This window comes from Selaginella moellendorffii, unplaced genomic scaffold (assembly GCF_000143415.4).
Source record: "Selaginella moellendorffii unplaced genomic scaffold, v1.0 SELMOscaffold_94, whole genome shotgun sequence".
Classification (NCBI taxonomy): Eukaryota; Viridiplantae; Streptophyta; class Lycopodiopsida; order Selaginellales; family Selaginellaceae; genus Selaginella; species Selaginella moellendorffii.
The window spans coordinates 692,198-709,618 of record NW_003314355.1 but is presented as its reverse complement, the minus strand read 5'-3'; the positions used below and the strand labels follow the sequence as shown (position 1 = coordinate 709,618).

Sequence of the window (17,421 nt, the reverse complement as noted above, 5' to 3'; positions counted from 1 at the left end):
TAGTTTTGGAACCTCCATCTTAGCTTGATTGCAACAGAAAGGAAAGCTCAGCAAGTCTTTATATCGTAAGCTACTCATATCTTTCACGGTTTCCTGAGTTGTCTCAAAACAACACTACACCTTAGAAGAGCGGAGAACATAAAAAATAAAATAAAATTCAGTTTTGTGTGTCAGGGGGGCGAGGGAGCGCCCAGTGCTCGAGGCAGAGGAGCTTTCACGCATCACACAGCCCCCCCGTGAGCACACTGCTGCCGCAAAAAAGATTTGTCGGCATACCTGTCCGCCTCAAAGAGTGATAGAAAAGAAGAAAAACTTACACACGAAAAACCATCAAACTTGAATTTCCGTAGATCTCTTCCAGTAGGTACAAACTCTTACTGACCATGCTTTGTTTTTGTCTCTGCTCTCTCCTCCTCAAAAGAATTGAAGACCACAGTTAGTTAATGGTATCTGGTGGATAGTACCAGTTTCATAGATAGTTGTTTGTCGCCTTAAGGATTATTGCACCCCCTTCGCTTCTGTTTTGTGTCCCGGCGTCACAGCACTGTACATCCCCGTTGCTTCTTCTTTCGTTTCTTCTGCTTTGGAGGTTGCAACACCACCTTGATTGCCGCGTCGAACACAGCTTTCACATTCTGGGGCACCAAAACGAAGGGTGTTTTAGAAAGTTGTGCCTCAAACCAGGGCCGAGCCAAACCTGCTGCGTCTTTGAGCTACACTCGATGTAGGCAGCCGCCCCGATTTGCTTCCTCAGCTCTTCGCCCTGCAGCATCACGTGGCTTATAAATTCAGTAAAGAGTCGAGACAAGCAAAGGTGTTATGACCTGTGCAGTGGTAATAGCTGTAGCACCCGGATGATCGTTAAAGAAGTGCTTGTCATCCCTGAGATCTGAGAGCAAAGCAACAACGCTTCCGTTAGCAGCAATTACAACGGAGAAAGGATGACGTTAATCTTACCCAGCTTTGTACCCACAAGGATGACAGGCACGGTAGAAGCATAATGTCTCAGCTCCGGAATCCACTACAAGACGAAGAAACAAATTTAGAAAATGTGAGGCGAAAAGCAAAACATTGCAACCTTCTTCGAGATGTTTTCATAGCTCGCCCTGCTGATAAGGGAAAAGGCCAAGAGGAAAACATCGGCTCCTCTATAGCTGAGGGGCCTCAAGCGGTTGTAATCTTCTTGACCTGCGTGACGAAGCAGCCAGAGATGAGAGATTGATTCATCCTCAAACACAGATTTTTTTTTGACGAACCAGCAGTGTCCCAGAGCCCAAGGTTGACAGTGTTGCCATCGACAACCACATTGGCGCTGAAGTTATCAAAAACAGTGGGAACGTAATCCTGTTGATGAACGATCCCAGCCCAAGAGAGTTAGAGAAAAAGGAAAGAACAAAACGAAATCTCACAGTGGGGAAAGTGTTGCTCGTGTATGAAATGAGCATGCAAGTCTTGCCCACCGCACCATCTCCGACGGTAACGCACTTGATAAATCTTGAAGTGCTCATGATTCTCCTCTTGCCCCTTTCCTTCGAGATTTTTTTTTCTTTCTTCTCCCTCGCTCTGCTAAGCAAGAACCAGCCAAGCGCCTCTTCTTTCCTCCCGCATTTATTCCCCTAGAAACCAAAACCTACCCCACTGCCGCTCCTCCTCCTCGCGGGAGCTACTGCATTGCATTGCTCCGAGAAATTCCCCAATGCCGTGACCTAGATCTGTCACTGGAGCTGGATTGCTTGCAACCGACGCCGGAGAGCAAGGAGAGAAATCTTCCAATCTTCCAAACCAAGCGCGTGGATCTGCGCCTCGGCCGGCGCCTAGAGAGGAAGAAGGGCAAAGCGGACGAAATGGAGGACAAAAACTTAACTCTTTATGTGAGTGTGTGCGTTGTTCTTCTACTATACCTCGTCTTGGAAGCGTGGAAAGAGAGGGGAAAGACAGTGGAAAGAAATGGGGGGGGCGATGGGTAAAAGAAAGAGCTTTGGCGTTTGTTTTTAAATGAAAGAGAAACTCTCCTCCCAAGTGGTTGCCGTTGGGCCAGTGGTGTACGGTCAGGATTGGGACGATTTTTGTTTTTTAAAAAGGGCCCAAATTTTCTTTCATGACTTGGAAAGGTGGCGCCAATGGATTCATTTGACTGATGTTTGCAAGTCACTCCAACAACATTGGGTGGGCTCCAATTTCCAAACCATATGATAACAATTTCTCTTATTCTTAGTAACATTCTTCCTTCCCAAGGCTCTAAAAGATACATGTGTACTCTACTCAAGGTAGGAGAATATGCGGATAATGGGTGTGGCTTAGAGTAAGCAGCAATACCCCTCGTCATTGTCAACTCCTTTGTCGTGCTCAGTGTGTGAAAGAAGGTCCTCTGTTGCGATTTGCACCTCGACAACCATGGAGCCGTCTGAGAGGGTCAACTTTGCGCCTGTGAATCCCTGTTGGATGCAGTGATCCCAAAGATCTTCGAGGCCTTCCGCAAAATCTTCAACTGTGAGCTCGTGCACCCGGTTGATGTGAGCGAAGATTCCAATACCGCGATTTATGCCAATATAGAGCCCCGGTGTAAATCTCATCTGGACAAAATTTCTCCATGCATTTGCAGCGCTTTCGCAATAGTCTTCCTGGTGGGTTCTCTGGCGCCTATGCCCCAGACATTCTTGATATGCCAAAACTGAGTAATTTAAGGATCTTATGACATAATTTAATAGCAGAATCGACATTAGCAAATATCTCATTGTCTGTTGGAAATACATGAACAAAGAAAAGTGAGTATTTATATACAGCTAAATAGGATATCCAATTATTCCTACAATCATGATTGACTAAGTTTGACTTAATTATTTATAAAACTTTATTTATTCATCCTATTTCTATTTTTTTTTTAAACGTCTTTATACAGCATGTTTATATTTATAACATTTTCAGAATAATGATTAATATTATACTAGAATCAATTAAAAGAATGTTTGGCAGTGCAAACTATTTCCAACTCTATTTTTGGTTAAACCTATAGGCACCTAGTATATACTTGGATATTTTAGTATAATCTCTGATCTAATGAGAATATTTTTTATAAAAATCAATATGTTTATAATTTCTATAATTTCTTAAACAGGATTTTTCTGTTAAAAAAGAACAGCTACTTTAGTTTAAGTTATAGAAATTTATCTAAAAGAATATTTAAAATTATTTCTAGATTAAAACTTATATATTAATAATTAATAGATATTTTAGGATAACGAATAAAACAATTGTAACAAAATAATTTAAAACTAGTCAAGATTATAGTGAAGATAATTCTATTTGAATTGTATCTTATAAAAAAACATTTTGTTCATATATATCATAAGCGACAATGAGATATTTGCTAATGTGGATTCTACTATTAAATTCTGTCATTAGATCCTTGAATTACTCAGTTGTGGCATATCATGAATGTGTGGGGCGTAGAAGTCAGAGAACCCAACAAGAAGACTATTGCGAAAGTGCTGCAGGTGCATGGAGAAATTTTATCTTAAGGAATTTTACTCCAGGGCTCTATTTTGCCATAGAGAACTCTATTGGAGTTTTTGCTCACTTCAACCGGGTGCATCAGCTTACAGTTGCTGATTTTGCAGAAGGCCTCCAAGATCTTTGGGATCAATGCATCAGCCAGGGATTCACAGGTGCTAAGCTGACCCTCTCGGACAGTTCCATGGTTGTTGAGGTCCAAATCTTAAGAAATGAATTGTTGTCACGCACTAAGCAAAAGCAAAACAAAAGAGTTGACAATGACGAGGGGTATTGCTGTTTACTCTAAAAGACATCTTATCAATATATTCTTCTACCTTGAGTGTATGGATTATTTAAGCCTCCGAAGGAAGAATGTTAATCTTATGCTTCTAGTTGTTTAAAATATGTAATAATATTAATACTACAAATAAGGAATAATTTTCTGTGTGTTTGCCAAAACACTTCGTTTGCTTAAGATAAACAGAAGGTTCCACTTTCTTCATCTTCAAAGGGAATCAAGAAAGAAACAATCTCGGGCTCAGCAGCAGCAGCATGAACGATCGAAGTTTCCCTCAGTCCATAAGTTCTTAATATACTAGCTTTCATATTAGAAAGGCTGGTTTTGGAGCTAGGTGTTATAGCTTTGGCTTGGAAATCCCCGGTTTCATCTGCATCAGGCAAGAACAAAACTCTCCTTCTAACAGGTTGGAGTCTAGAGAGATAAAAACAAACAAGAACTCAAGAGCTAGCCCTCTATAAGCACTGCTTAATTCTTTTGAGCTTGTTGAAATTACTCTTGCAGGACCTGTTCCTCGCCACAAGATCACAACAGCAGGCAAACACAGCTTCTAGCAGAAAGGACGACCTGCACTAGAATCCTGTCGTCTCTAGCCTTAAAACCAAACAATTTCAAGTCAAATCTCGTGACCAGAACCTTGTCCATCTTTGTCTCTATCTCATTGCTCACCCCAAGGAATGGACATGCATCCACTTTATAGCATTGAAATGATATTAATTTAAAACAAACGATTTACTTTTTTGTCATGGGTATTGTCAATTAGCACCAACACACTTCTTACAATCAAAATCGCGACTTGCATGCAGAATACCATTGTTAATGCAATCGTCCCAGAGATCCTGGAGGGCTTCTGCAAAATCATGAACTGTAAGACTGTCCACCTGGTTTATGTGCCCAAAAAGTGCGTAGTCCTTTTGTTCAGTTAACTCTATGATAGTGGCTTTTGATCAATCGATTTGAAATTTTTTTGCATGCTCTCTACCACCTCTGCATTCATACACAAAGTTGAGTATGAAAAATCACATGGAATAACCAAGTGAATATCTCATGCTTATTTGGACGACTTTTATACATCTCCTTTTATGCTCAATTATCAAAACAGAGTTTCAAATCCAGCATATTCAAAAAATGATTCTTCAAATATACCCCAGCATCTCTTATCCTCGCGCGCGCGCGCCAAAGGGTTTTCAGACTTTCGTGATGCGGAGGAGAGGCTGGGCTTTTGGATTAGGTCTGGGATTAGGGTTTGCGTTGCTGCTGCTGGCGCCTGGAGCAGCTGGCTACGGCAGGAGGGCGCCATCGCCAGGCATCTTCAATGTCTCCGATGTCAATGTGAGTTTTTCGAGAGGAAATGCCGGATGATAATCCTCCTCTTTTTGCGGTTCTCTCCATCTTCTAGGTGCCGGCTTTCTTCCGGAGCAATGCAAACCAGGTCGCGTCCAAAGCCACCAAGGCGCTCAACATTGCTGTGCTCAAGTTTCCACGCCTTGATGCCCTTCAAAAGTTCAAAAAGTACAATGGAGAGTTCGATGTCATCAACAAGCACTACTGGGCTGTATGCTCCCTCATCGCTTTCCCTGCACACTAAAACACCCACGTAAGTGGTGATTGGCGATGAAAACTTTGGTTTCTCTCCTCTCCTCTTCGGTGTGTTCTAAACTCCTGCTTTTGTCCTCCACAGTCTGTGGCCTTCATTGGAATTTGGGGCTACGTCCTGGCAGTCCTCACCTTCATGTGTGCGTGCATGGTTTGCGCTTGCAAATTCTGCTGCTACCTCTGCGGCTACAAGCTTCCAACCAAGGATGAAGGGGGAAGCCTTTTGAAAAGGTGCTCGAGAATGACCTCCCTTCTACTCTTGCTGGTGTGTACCATGTAAGTACTCTCAATTTTTTTCACTTGTTCTTCTTCATCCGAGCACTCCATCTCATTATTCTAAAGCTGTGCGCAGAGCAGGCACAGCAGTGCTTTTCTGGGGGACTTCGAAGACTGGAAAACAGCTGAAACAGACCACGGATGTAGTGATCAATGCGACAGACTTTGTTTTGGACACGGCGGATGAGATTGTCTCGTCTCTCAAGAGTGCAGCGGGCGTGATATCCGATCCTACGGCCTCAGCCAACATTCTATCAGCTGCTAACAACGTCGACGGTGGGAGTGGTGGAATCGGGGTCAAGGTGTCCAAGATCAAAAAGAAAATCCCCTTCTATCTCAAGCTAGTGTGAGTGACGCGCACTCGTCTTCCTTCGCATTTTCCTCACGACCTGTTTGATCACCTTGCAGCTTTATTTTCCTCAACATCATTGGAGCCTTCATATGTTTGTTTGCGGTGATCGGTCTAGGTAACTCTTAGCTTCTACAAGTTGTTTGGTTCTCGCCAATCTCACAGTTACCTTTTCTTCACAGTCGCTGTTTGTGCACAGTCGTCTGCATACGGGAATATGTGAGTGAGCTTTAACATCTAAACCTTTTCTTCGGATTTTTACTAAACGCCGTGCCAACAGAGCTTTCATGGGAATGGCGGTTATGCTCTTTGCAGCGTGGTTACTGGCAGGACTAGACTTCGTTCTCTCCCGGTACGTGAAAACTTTAAAAAAGGTAGAGGTGGAATTTAAGCTTCCCCCTCTTGTGACTTTTCGCAGTGTTACAAACGATGCATGCGAGGCCATGCGGGAGTATAACGCTGATCCGACCACCACAACACTGGCCACCATCTTCCCGTGCCAGTCACAGGCCTCCGCCAGTTCCACCACGGGAAGTGCAAAATCAGCACTCAAGGACATCATCGCTCAGACCAACACGGCAATTACTACCATTAACTCCAACACCGGCTCGAGCTTGCCACAGATCTGTGACCCCTATGGAGCTGGTCCTGGCTACGCCGACGTTGCTTGTGCTCTAGGCACCACCCCCATGGCAGACTTCCAGACTGTAAGTTCTAACTTGGCTCAAGCTCTAAGATCCTGATGTAAACTTTTCCATTCCTCCAGGACTTCGGCCCCTACAGATGCGTCGACGACGTTCAGGCCAGTTGCACAGCATCAAACACTCCCATTCTCAACAGCAACTATCAAAACATGGCCACTGCCATGTCCGCCGGCGCTACCGTCTACAGCCTCATCCCCAACGTCAACGACATCCTCACTTGCACTTTCATCCACAACGCTTTCAACGTGCTGGTGACGGGACGCTGCGTCAAGCTCATCGATGGCTTGAACATCAGCTGGTTTGGATTCGCACTCTCGGCTTCTTTCATGATGCCTCTCCAGCTCTACTGGATCTTCATATGACCAGCGCTACGATTGCTCCTACCCTACGAGTTTCTCACGAATCCTGCTGCTGCTGATCCTGCTCCGGGGAGTACAAGTTGAGACGAGGCTTTCCCATGCTGAAGTTGAGCACTCTGCAGTCGAGATTGTACTGGATCTCTCCTGCCAGCAGCAACTTACGAATGAAGTGCTCGATGTCGGATCCTACCAAGCGAAGTGTGTACTCGTCCAGAGGAGCTCCCTGTAATTCCCATGTCAAGACTTTTCTTTCCTACTACTATCATCTACGGAGGACTCGGTGGAGAGGTTTTACTTCATACGTGTCGACGAGCTCGCGGAGATGATCGTAGACTTTCTCCACCTTATCGTCCGGCCAGAGGAACTCGCTGTCGGGATCCAAGATGAGCGTCAACTTATCTATTTGCGTCTGATCCATGGCGAAGGTCACGGGATCGATGGCGGCGGCGTAGAGGCGGACGTGACGAGTGGTGCAACTCAGCCATCTCCCTCCTTGCGCGGGGCCATCGCGAGTCATGCCTTTGTTCTGGATTTGCTCGCCCTCGGCCCTCACAACCATCCATCTCCTCCTGGGATTCTTGCTGCGCTTGAAACTGGCGCTTGAAATCCCGTTCTTCGTCATGAGCTTGCAATTGGATGAAGGAAGAGCGAAATTGACCCCTCTCACGCTCGACGCAGCCATAGCCAAAGCAAAGAGGAAAATGTGGTCGTTGTTTTTCAGACTTTTCCTGCCAATTGGCACAAAACAAATGTTTGTTTGTTCTTGATTTGGAGAGATGGAAGTTTTCTTTCATTCTCTGTTAGTGTTCTATTTACAATTGAGAGAGAGTTAACTTGAGAAAGGACAAGAGATCATGGATGAGCGAAGCATCCCCCAAGCCAGCGTTTCCTTCGAGTGTTTTGACAGCTCTTGTGGCAAACAAACGTGATCTGCTCGTCAGAAACAAACAATTTAGATCGATCGTGTAGAGGAGAGAATCCAAAAAAGGGGGGGGGGGGGGACGATCTTGCCTGATCATCGCGTTGTATTCCAATGGATCGCAGTGACGCTGAATCGTCCAGGAGCTTTTGATTCATGTAGCACAAGCAGAAATTCGCCCATACTTGATCCCTGGAAGGACAAAAGGAATTTTAAACACAAGGATTTCTAAAGTTACGAACGAACCAATCGATGCTGCCAGAGCCCTGCCCCAAAGATTTCTTCTGGAGATCATTCGCGGTGAATTCCAGCGATGCCTTGAGATCGGCCACGCTCGCGCCGTCCAGCACCGAAATCTCTAGTGAAGAGTTGCGAATCCATGACAAGTAAAATCCAATCGACTTACCAAAGGCTGTTCCATCCAGTTTCAATACATTGACATTCATGATCTTCGCTGCCAGTGTATCCTCGGAGAAGATTGGGCCATGTTCTTGCTTCGCCTTTCGGATCTTCATCTCGATTCAAAGGATTTTCAAGGGAGCTAGGGCTCCTCAGGAAGGAAAAACCAAAAACCCGGGAAGGGATCACGTGTACCAATGACATTGTGCCGCTTGGCTCATCATTTAGACGGTTGAGATCTATGCTCATCGTTTAGGTTTAAGGTAGGGTTCTTGAGCAGCAAGGCGGCTGCGCTGCGCCATGGCCGTCGGGTACGTGCGCTCGCTTCTCGCCGTGTAGCTCTAGCTCAATGTGTGATTCTTTGGCAGGAAGAACAAGCGGATTTCCAAGGGAAAGAAGGGAGGCAAGAAGAAAATGTAAGTGTTTCGCGCAGCGTTTTGCTTCGATTTTATTGCTTGATTTCTTCTGTCGTTAGTGTCGACCCTTTCTCGAAGAAGGATTGGTACGATGTCAAGGCCATGTCCACTTTCAATGTTCGTCAGATCGGGAAGACGCTTGTGACGAGAACGCAGGGAACAAAGGTGAGATTTTTCTACTGATCTCGATTTAATTTGATGTGTTCCTGTGCTTGTAGATTGCCTCGGATGGTCTCAAAGGGCGTGTCTTCGAAGTGTCGCTGGCGGACTTGCAGAATGACGAGGATCACGCCTTCCGGAAGATCAAGCTCAGGGCCGAGGATGTCCAAGGCCGGAACGTCCTCACGAACTTCTGGGTAAGAGAATTTTCTTTTCTCTCGTGCTAGCTTCAGTATTTGATTGTTCCACTTTCATGCTCGTGCAGGGAATGGACTTCACGACCGACAAGCTCCGGTCCCTCGTCCGGAAGTGGCAGTCCCTCATTGAAGCTCACGTTGATGTGAAGACGACTGACAACTACACCTTGAGGCTCTTCTGCATTGGATTCACCAAACGGAGGCCCAACCAGGTGAAGAGGACTTGCTACGCTCAGTCAAGTCAGATCCGCCAGGTATACTTGAAAAGAAAGAGTTGGCCGTTCATTACAAACATACTCTCGCACAGATCCGCAAGAAAATGAGGGAGATCATGGTTCGCGAGGCCCAGTCCTGCGATCTCAAGGACCTCGTCGCCAAGTTCATCCCCGAGGTTATTGGGAAGGAGATCGAGAAAGTGACTGCGGGAATCTATCCCCTGCAGAACACTTACATTCGTAAGGTGAAGATTCTGAAGGCCCCAAAGTTCGATCTTGGGAAGCTGATGGAGGTAATGAAGAACCATCTTTCCAGCAAGAACTTGTGTGCTTACTGTCATTTCTCCAGGTTCATGGTGACTACAGCGAGGATACTGGCGTCAAGGTTGAGCGACCAGTCGGTGATGAAGCCGAACCGGAGGCAGCAGAGGCTGAAGTAGTCGGGGCGTAAGTCGTCCTACTTGATATTTGTTTTGCCTCTTTTCCTTAACAGTACACAGTTTAGATATCGTTCTGCACAACTTTAAAAGTTCTCTGGAGATTTCTTCTCCATAGGAAAGCCCAGCTATATTCTCTCGCGGCTTCGAGTGTACAGAGTGGAAAGGGAGCGGGTAGAAATCTTCAGGGGCTTGATTCAGCTTCACATTCAAATCTTTGATTCATGGGAAAGGCGTGATTTGGAGTGGAAGCTTGCTGGTGTTGATTTGGCGGCTTCATCCACAAGAACTGAAACAATGAAATATCGAGTGGAGCTACTCGCATTCTCTCTGGAGCAGCGTTTCAGAGGGCGATCCAGAACTCGTGAAGTTCAAGCTAGCAGGTTTAAGCTATGGTTCCTTGGAGTTTTCGGTTTTGATTCCCCTTCTTTTCCTTGGAGGGCTGATACTTTGCTTGTCTGGCAGAACTATCAGGCACTCGAGAGTTAAGATTGATCGCTCCAAAAGATATGTCACCTGGATGAAGACGGCCTTTTACACTCTTCCGGATCCGGCTGATAGCGCTACAAGACTTGAATATCCAGACATCCCTGGTTGAGATGTATCAATTTTGAAATAGAGTTTGTCTCCCGTTTACCAAAACAAATCGCTTGAAGTAGAGTGTAGTTCAAGAAAGGAAAGGTATCTTTAAAGTTGCGATTTAAAAAGGCGGAAGTTTTAAATTGCCACTCTCGAATTAGGGTTCTAAGAGGAATCGATGCTCTCTCGCTTCCTCTTCCTCGCCGCGCTCGCATTCTCGCTCTTCCTCCCCCCCGCGCACTCCGCCTGGTGGAACATCCTGTCTGTCAAGCCCAGGCGACCCCCTCGCCAGGCCGCCAATGGGGAGGAGCAGCCGGATCAGGTACACAATGCGCTGCCTCTCATGGATCATAGGGTTCCATTCGAGATGGAGACGGCGTCGGTGCCAGGCAGTGAGAGGGGCGGCAAGCTCCTCGAGGATTTGAAGAAGAAGCTGCAGAGTTCATGCTGGCACAGCGCCTACTCGAGCCTCTTCTCCAGTTGCCGTGAGGTGCTCAAGGATGACAGCAAGAAAATGAGGCTGGCTTACAAGTTTGCCGATTGCTTCCTTCGGAGCTCCGGTAAGGATCCTTTGAAATCCTGCCCGGATTCTTCTCCCGTCAAGGAGTGTACCAAGTCTCTCACCGATCACCGACACCATCTTCTTCTCCAATTTTTCATCGACATCGCATCGATGTGCCACCACCTTCAGTAAGTTTTTGTCGCTTCCTTCCACCACTCCATGAGCGCTTTAACACGTTCTTTCTTCTTTGGTACTGGAAACAGGAGCGAGGCTTTTAAGCTGGAAACGGAAGAAGTGATCGGCAACCTCAAGGACTCGGCTCACTGGGTGGAAGATAAGCTGGCTGTGATGCAGAGCCAGGCAAGGTCGATCTTAGACAACACGGACAAGATCTTCGGTTTGCAGCAGCGGCTGGAAGAAGAGTACTTTGTTATGAAGCGAGGCCTGGTTGAGATGCACGAAGATCTCAACAAAGGCATCTTTCACCTCAAGGAGTACGCGGACGAGACGAACAAACACATGGTGGCCGTGTCGTCCTTCCAGAGGGAGCTGGCGGATCACCAGGAGAAGATGGTTCGCCAGCAGCAGCTTCTCTCGGAGAACTTGCAAGAGGAAGTGTCGAGCTTGAGGTCCAAGGCGGAAGACATCAACAGCAACGTTGTCAAGTCCCTCTCCGGACAGGACGAGCTTCTTTCCGGCCAGGAAGCCGCGCTCAGTGGCCTAGCAAGCCTCAAGAGAATACAGGAGAAAATGCAAGAGGACGTGCTTCGAGAGAGCAAGCGGCTCCACGAGATGCATCAACGACTGGCTGACGGATCCGAGGCTATACTCAAGGCCCAGGAAGTATTTGCGTCCAAGCAGGCTCTCATTTTCACGTCCCTGGAGCGTCTCTTTGCGTTGCACAACGCGATTCTGACCGAGTCACGGACCGTAAAGGCTGTTCTATTCTACGTTCCCGTTGCCATACTGATATACCTCATCACCGGCACGAGGCAAACGAGCAATGGAAGGGTCGTTCTTTACGCTGGTAAGCAATCTCGTTTTTATTTTATTTTGATTTTTTTGCTTCTACGTAACTTTATCCTTGTGTAGGCCTGTGTCTCTCTTTTGCGGCCGAGTTTTGGTCGCTACGTCTTCCAAAATCCAGCCCTTACTATCAACATGAGTATCTGACGAATGCGCTTTACATACGAGGAACTTATGCTGTTGCAGCTATTCTATACGTCTTCTATTGCATTCTTACCTTCAAGTAAGTTGATATCGGTTCGTTCTTTCTTTACCCTCACATTTCTTACAGGGACTATGCGAGCTTGAGCTACAAGATCCTTTTGGACATGCAGAAACGACTAGATGAAAATACGAGCTTCCTCGGCTCTTTGTACTTTGGGTCTTCCACTTCTGGTATGGACACTCAACTTGACTTGTAGTTTTCTCTCTGACTCGGGGCTTTTTCTTTCCTTGGTGTCATAGAAGCGCAGAATGGAGATTTTAGCCTCTTGGCCAATGTTCCACGCTTCAGAGGATACGAAGATGAAGGCGAACGGAGCAGGAAAGACGACTACTCGGATGATCCGGACTATGACCCTCAAGAAGACTCCGACTGCGAGGAGCTTCAATGTACTTTCTCACGCGACTATAACCTCCGTCGAAATGTGCGGAGGTAAACCATTTCCAACTGGTTCTTTGTTTCTCAACAATCTGGCTTGTCATTTTGCAGGAGTGGCCGTCCTCTAGCTCGGAGTGCCGCGATACTCAGCTGGGAGAACGAAGAAATGTTTGTAAGTTTATTCAGGTGGGTTGCAATTTGAGTTTTCCTTTCATAACAAGACTTGTCTTAGCAGGCCTCTTTCTCCGAGATGAAGCTAAGGAGCAACTATAAAAAATCTATCTGCATAGGGCATTCAGTCACGGGCTTGCGCAATGAGGGGTCTCTTGACGGAGCGCGTATTTCCAACAGGTGTATGGTTCACGTCTCAAGGCAAGTCGGGATTTGTAAGGAGAAACGGTGGTGGTGCTAAGTTAATATGGAGGAGGGGCAGGTCGTGGGACTACTTGTGCTTGAGAATTACTGCTTCGCAGGAGGATAGTTCTTCGTTTGTGAGCACGGTACCAGACGAAGACGATGGCGTCACTTTGAGCATAGAGAAAGTGGCCAAGAACAAGCGTAGGATAAGTGCATCGATTTCTATGGGCTGCATACCACTAGAGACAGTCTGGGGCGTGTTAACTGACTACGAGGGGCTAGCGGACTTCATTCCTGGCTTGGCTTCCAGCAAGGTTTTGGAAAGAAGAGAAAATGGAGCTCAGCTTCTGCAGGTATAGATTTCTTTTCTCTCCTGATTCTAATCTCTATGCCGTTTTGTTTTTCCAGATTGGTGAGCAGGAGTTGGCGTTGGGTGTGAAATTCCGGGCCAAAGGAGTGATAGAAGTGACTGAATTGCCACTGGAACTCTTGGACAATGGCTGCCGAAGAGATATTGGGTTTGATATGGTAGAAGGCGACTTTAATCTGTTTCGTGGGATCTGGCGCATCGAACAGGTACACGTACGCGCGTCTTGTCTCTTTGTTTTTCCTAAGAGTGCTGTTTTGTTTTGTTTTGTCTTTCTTAGATGCTCCATAACGTTGAAGATGCGACGACTCAAACTTCCCTCACTTATATCTTGGAGGTGCAACCAAAGATATGGATTCCAGTAGCTCTACTCGAGGGAAGGTTGCAGAAAGAGGTGAGCAACAATCTGATATGCGTGAGAGACAGGGCGTTGCTGATCTTGTGACCGTAGAGTGAAGAATGTGACTAAAGATCTATATATTTGATTCTTTAGGGATTAAATTCTAGCTATTACAAGCTCACTTTTTGGGAAAAGGTTTTTCTGGAAGAAATTGTGGCTGCTGGGATTCGAGCCCAGGTCTCCACGGCCACAACGTGGAATTCTTACCACTAAACTACAGCCACATTACACTTTCAATTATTTCATATGTCAAGTGGTGTTGTAAAGTTTGTACACTGCACAAACCCTGGACCTCACTTTCTGCAGAAAAACGCCGAGTCTTACTTGGCGACTTAGAAGCATGGATTTGAGTCACTGAACTCTTTACGATATCAAAAATGTGTACAGTCAGGAAAAAACAAATGACGATGCCTTACGCCCCGACTACTTCAGCCTCTGCTGCCTCCGGTTCGGCTTCATCACCGACTGGTCGCTCAACCTTGACGCCGGTATCCTCGCTGTAGTCGCCATGAACCTGAAGAAATGTACAAGAGCACAGTAAGCACAAGAAGGTTTCGCTGGAAAGATGGCTCTTCATTACCTCCATCAGCTTCCCAAGATCGAATTTTGGGGCCTTCAGAATCTTCACCTTACGAATGTAAGTGTTCTGCAGGGGATAGATTCCCGCAGTCACTTTCTCGATCTCCTTCCCAATAACCTCGGGGATGAACTTGGCGACGAGGTCCTTGAGATCGCAGGACTGGGCCTCGCGAACCATGATCTCCCTCATTTTCTTGCGGATCTGTACGAGAGCATGTTTGTTAATGAACAGCAAACTCTTTCTTTTCAAGTGTACCTGGCGGATCTGACTCGACTGAGCGTAGCAAGTCCTCTTCACCTGGTTGGGCCTCCGCTTGGTGAATCCAATGCAGAAGAGCCTCAAGGTGTAGTTGTCAGTCGTCTTCACATCAACGTGAGCTTCGATGAGGGACTGCCACTTCCGGACGAGAGACCGGAGCTTGTCGGTCGTGAAGTCCATTCCCTGCAGGAACATGAAAACAATGAAGCTAGCACAATTGGAGAGAAAAGAAAATTCTCTTACCCAGAAGTTCGTGAGAACGTTCCGGCCTTGGACATCCTCGGCCCTGAGCTTGATCTTCCGGAAGGCGTGATCCTCGTCATTCTGCAAGTCCGCCAGCGACACTTCGAAGACACGCCCTTTGAGACCATCCGAGGCAATCTGCAAGCACAGGAACACATCAAATTAAATCGAGATCAGTAGAAAAAGCTCACCTTTGTTCCCTGCGTTCTCGTCACAAGCGTCTTCCCGATCTGACGAACATTGAAAGTGGACATGGCCTTGACATCGTACCAATCCTTCTTCGAGAAAGGGTCGACACTGAGGAAAGAAGAAATCAAGCAGGCAAAACGCTGCGCCAAACACTTACATTTTCTTCTTGCCTCCCTTCTTTCCCTTGGAAATCCGCTTGTTCTTCCTGCCAAGGAAACACTGATTGAGCTAGAGCTACACGGCGAGAAACGAGCGCACGTACCCGACGGCCATGGCACAGCGCAGCCGCCTCGCTGCTCACGAACCCTACCTTAAACCTAAAAGATGAGGAAAATAGATCTCGACCGTCCAGCTAGATTGAATTTAAGTTAGCAGCTCATAGAGGAGGTGGTGGCACACCGATGCGAAAATTGGGGTGCCGGTGATCGACACTCCTTGACGGCAGAAGAATCAAAGCCCCTTTCACTGCCTGGCACCGACGCCGTCTCCATCTCGAATGGAACCCTGCATATCCATGAGATGACAGGGGTTGCCTGGGCTTGACAGACAGGATGTCCAAGGCGAAGTGCGAGAATGCGAGAGCGAGGAGGAGCATCGATTCCACCTTTGGAGAGAAACGCAATCCTTAGGATTTGGCAATCTACTTCAAGAGATCAAATCTAAATCAAACTCAGCATCCACATAACTCATCAGAAGAAGCTCCACTATCCTCATTAGTTGTGGCCTCAATATCCACTCCACAAGCAGCCTTGAGATTTCTCACTTCTCGCCAGAAATACCTGGAAATTTGGTCGGGACCTCGACTTCCGAAAATCTAACAATGCTCAGCTGCAATGGCTCATTGTTCTTGACTAGTATTGATTTTGAGTCGACTCTTCCGCCTTCTTATGGATCTTCTTCAGTATAGGGACTGCTGCTTTCGAGTAAACCTCGACAGGAAGCCTCCCAAGCTTGTTTCCCTCGTAGCTAAGAACCAGCACCGGAAACATCTTTCCACACATGAAGCCATAGTCCTTGAGCTCGTGAATGCCACGACCTTGGTGACCTCTGAACTTCTTGTAAGCCCAGATCTCCTTGACAAAGTCGTGGAGCTGCTTCGAGAAAGTTTTGAACCCCATATCCCTGATCTTGAGCACAACATTCTCGCCAGTGGCACGAACTTAAGCTTTCCCTAGTCACCTTCCAGAATTTTATCTTTTACCACATCACGCCTCCTGTGATAACCTGCGGGCGCTGATGCTCAACAGCCGAGAGCGACATAAGATACCAAAAGCAGTCTGGCCTTGCTTCCACCCGTTTGAGTGGACGTGAGATCGCCAGCTTCCCGGAGGCATCGCTGAAACAAAACCAATACACATCCCGCGTCGTGAAGAAGCCGTAGTTCAGCCCGGCAAGCGCCAGGAGCTCCCCCAGGCGGTTCAGCACGGGCCAGAAACAGCTCGTGGGAGACGATTGCATGGACAAGGCAATTTCCTTCGGCATCAGCTCGGGCAGCAATGAGGGACGCTCCACTAGACCGAGCAAAAGACCAGTCTTGTGATCATCCCGCTCAAAGAACACGTCTGGATGGCCAAGCGAGCTTTTATCCATGTCTCTTAAATCAAAGCCCAGCGTATGGATGCTCCATGCTGCATGACCCAGGCTCCGACTCGTTCCAGTAATAAGCACCAGTGTTTGGGAAGAGACCCATGAAGCACGCCACCTCGTCGTCAAAGCTATCCCACGAGGCCGGTGACCATGGGCCCCCATCCCCACCAAAATCCTGGTTAACGGGATCACCTGGAGAGTGGCGAAGGTACGACCATCTTGGAGACCTCGGCCGCAGTCAGCGTATCATCAGTAGCGAATGCTGTTTTGGGATGGAACGAAAGAGCCGCTGACACCTTAACATTTTTTTTTATAAATATAGCGCAAGTGGAAGTACTGAAGATGTCACTCACACGCAGAAAAAGGGCAATGCACCTCTTTCCAGACAGCCATTATTTTGCTCCTTCTCGTTTCGTTTCCTGGACGATGCTCCTCACAACTATCAGCGAAAATCAAGAGGAACTTCTCACACTCGTCACAGCCTCACATATATTGTCAAATGTTTCCTTCAGGACATACGGAGGATTGCAACGGATAGAATATTGTCTCCCATAAGCGCTCCACAACATTACAGCCATAATATTCTCCGTCTGATATTGATTGGTATGCCAGGTTCGCTAAACAAGGTGAGAACTCTCGCTGCCATTTCCATACTATTTACAAAGTCGAGCAGAAATTTAACATTGAGATTTGAATAAGATCCTGCAGCAGTAACAAATCTCATTGAGAGGTACTGAAAAAGTTTGGCAAGAAAGCTTTCAAGAAGGGATGATGGGCTACACCACCTCTGTACACTTACATTTCAAGAGATCTGCAATCTGCTCGTCCAGATATGGATCTGCCATCAAGGCCTTTTACCAGGTCGTGTGCCAGCAATCTATGATATGGTTGTCCTCTCGATCTAGTTGTTGCAACGTTTTGATTGCGGCACTTGCCC

At 46.8% G+C, this 17,421-nt stretch overlaps 8 protein-coding genes and 1 non-coding gene across 11 annotated transcripts; 4 read left to right on the top strand and 5 right to left on the bottom strand.

Moving 5' to 3' along the window:
* Positions 1–313: 313 nt before the first annotated feature.
* Positions 314–1,935, bottom strand: LOC9630313 (rac-like GTP-binding protein 5). Its single transcript, XM_002989125.2, has 7 exons — positions 1,410–1,935; positions 1,257–1,344; positions 1,079–1,188; positions 958–1,021; positions 825–889; positions 698–763; positions 314–635 (listed from the first exon to the last, which is right to left on the bottom strand). Exons 1-7 carry the CDS (start codon positions 1,506–1,508, stop codon positions 537–539), a joined length of 591 nt encoding a protein of 196 aa, XP_002989171.1. The 5' UTR covers positions 1,509–1,935; the 3' UTR covers positions 314–536.
* A 3,702-nt stretch (positions 1,936–5,637) lies between these two features.
* Positions 5,638–7,077, top strand: LOC9629851. The gene is made up of 7 exons (XM_024662938.1): positions 5,638–5,651; positions 5,744–6,008; positions 6,071–6,129; positions 6,194–6,230; positions 6,292–6,363; positions 6,430–6,718; positions 6,778–7,077. The coding sequence occupies exons 5-7, from the start codon at positions 6,299–6,301 to the stop codon at positions 7,075–7,077; spliced, it is 654 nt and encodes a 217-aa protein (XP_024518706.1). The 5' UTR covers positions 5,638–5,651; positions 5,744–6,008; positions 6,071–6,129; positions 6,194–6,230; positions 6,292–6,298.
* LOC9630312 (NAD(P)H-quinone oxidoreductase subunit M, chloroplastic) lies at positions 6,744–7,849 on the bottom strand. Its single transcript, XM_002989124.2, has 2 exons — positions 7,370–7,849; positions 6,744–7,297 (listed from the first exon to the last, which is right to left on the bottom strand). The coding sequence occupies exons 1-2, from the start codon at positions 7,754–7,756 to the stop codon at positions 7,112–7,114; spliced, it is 573 nt and encodes a 190-aa protein (XP_002989170.2). The 5' UTR covers positions 7,757–7,849; the 3' UTR covers positions 6,744–7,111.
* Positions 7,850–8,538, bottom strand: LOC112341927 (U11/U12 small nuclear ribonucleoprotein 25 kDa protein-like). Its single transcript, XM_024662959.1, has 4 exons — positions 8,400–8,538; positions 8,240–8,351; positions 8,086–8,185; positions 7,850–8,004 (listed from the first exon to the last, which is right to left on the bottom strand). Exons 1-4 carry the CDS (start codon positions 8,506–8,508, stop codon positions 7,927–7,929), a joined length of 399 nt encoding a protein of 132 aa, XP_024518727.1. The 5' UTR covers positions 8,509–8,538; the 3' UTR covers positions 7,850–7,926.
* A 59-nt stretch (positions 8,539–8,597) lies between these two features.
* LOC9630311 (40S ribosomal protein S3a) lies at positions 8,598–9,947 on the top strand. Its single transcript, XM_002989164.2, has 7 exons — positions 8,598–8,703; positions 8,761–8,808; positions 8,868–8,973; positions 9,027–9,164; positions 9,233–9,418; positions 9,472–9,672; positions 9,729–9,947. Exons 1-7 carry the CDS (start codon positions 8,693–8,695, stop codon positions 9,828–9,830), a joined length of 792 nt encoding a protein of 263 aa, XP_002989210.1. The 5' UTR covers positions 8,598–8,692; the 3' UTR covers positions 9,831–9,947.
* A 621-nt stretch (positions 9,948–10,568) lies between these two features.
* LOC112341926 (protein GAMETE EXPRESSED 1-like) lies at positions 10,569–13,016 on the top strand. 3 transcript variants are annotated; one of them, XR_002990749.1, is made up of 7 exons: positions 10,569–11,085; positions 11,161–11,924; positions 11,990–12,146; positions 12,195–12,298; positions 12,368–12,514; positions 12,615–12,689; positions 12,739–12,755. XR_002990749.1 is itself a non-coding variant. In XM_024662957.1 (7 exons), the coding sequence occupies exons 1-7, from the start codon at positions 10,574–10,576 to the stop codon at positions 12,913–12,915; spliced, it is 1,971 nt and encodes a 656-aa protein (XP_024518725.1). In that variant the 5' UTR covers positions 10,569–10,573; the 3' UTR covers positions 12,916–13,016. The 3 variants fall into 3 exon arrangements, 2 of the variants coding, with proteins under 2 accessions (XP_024518725.1, XP_024518726.1); XM_024662957.1 differs by having other exon boundaries at positions 12,368–12,549; positions 12,739–13,016; XM_024662958.1 differs by having other exon boundaries at positions 12,368–12,557; positions 12,739–12,852.
* On the top strand, positions 12,922–13,840 carry LOC9629850. Its single transcript, XM_024662937.1, has 4 exons — positions 12,922–12,936; positions 12,977–13,213; positions 13,269–13,436; positions 13,763–13,840. Exons 1-4 carry the CDS (start codon positions 12,922–12,924, stop codon positions 13,838–13,840), a joined length of 498 nt encoding a protein of 165 aa, XP_024518705.1.
* TRNAH-GUG lies at positions 13,780–13,851 on the bottom strand. Its single transcript has one exon. It is a non-coding gene; the product is annotated as a tRNA-His (tRNA).
* A 105-nt stretch (positions 13,852–13,956) lies between these two features.
* On the bottom strand, positions 13,957–15,235 carry LOC9629849 (40S ribosomal protein S3a). The gene is made up of 7 exons (XM_002989123.2): positions 15,160–15,235; positions 15,055–15,102; positions 14,900–15,005; positions 14,709–14,846; positions 14,463–14,648; positions 14,208–14,408; positions 13,957–14,141 (listed from the first exon to the last, which is right to left on the bottom strand). Exons 1-7 carry the CDS (start codon positions 15,168–15,170, stop codon positions 14,040–14,042), a joined length of 792 nt encoding a protein of 263 aa, XP_002989169.1. The 5' UTR covers positions 15,171–15,235; the 3' UTR covers positions 13,957–14,039.
* Between the last annotated feature and the right edge of the window lie 2,186 nt (positions 15,236–17,421).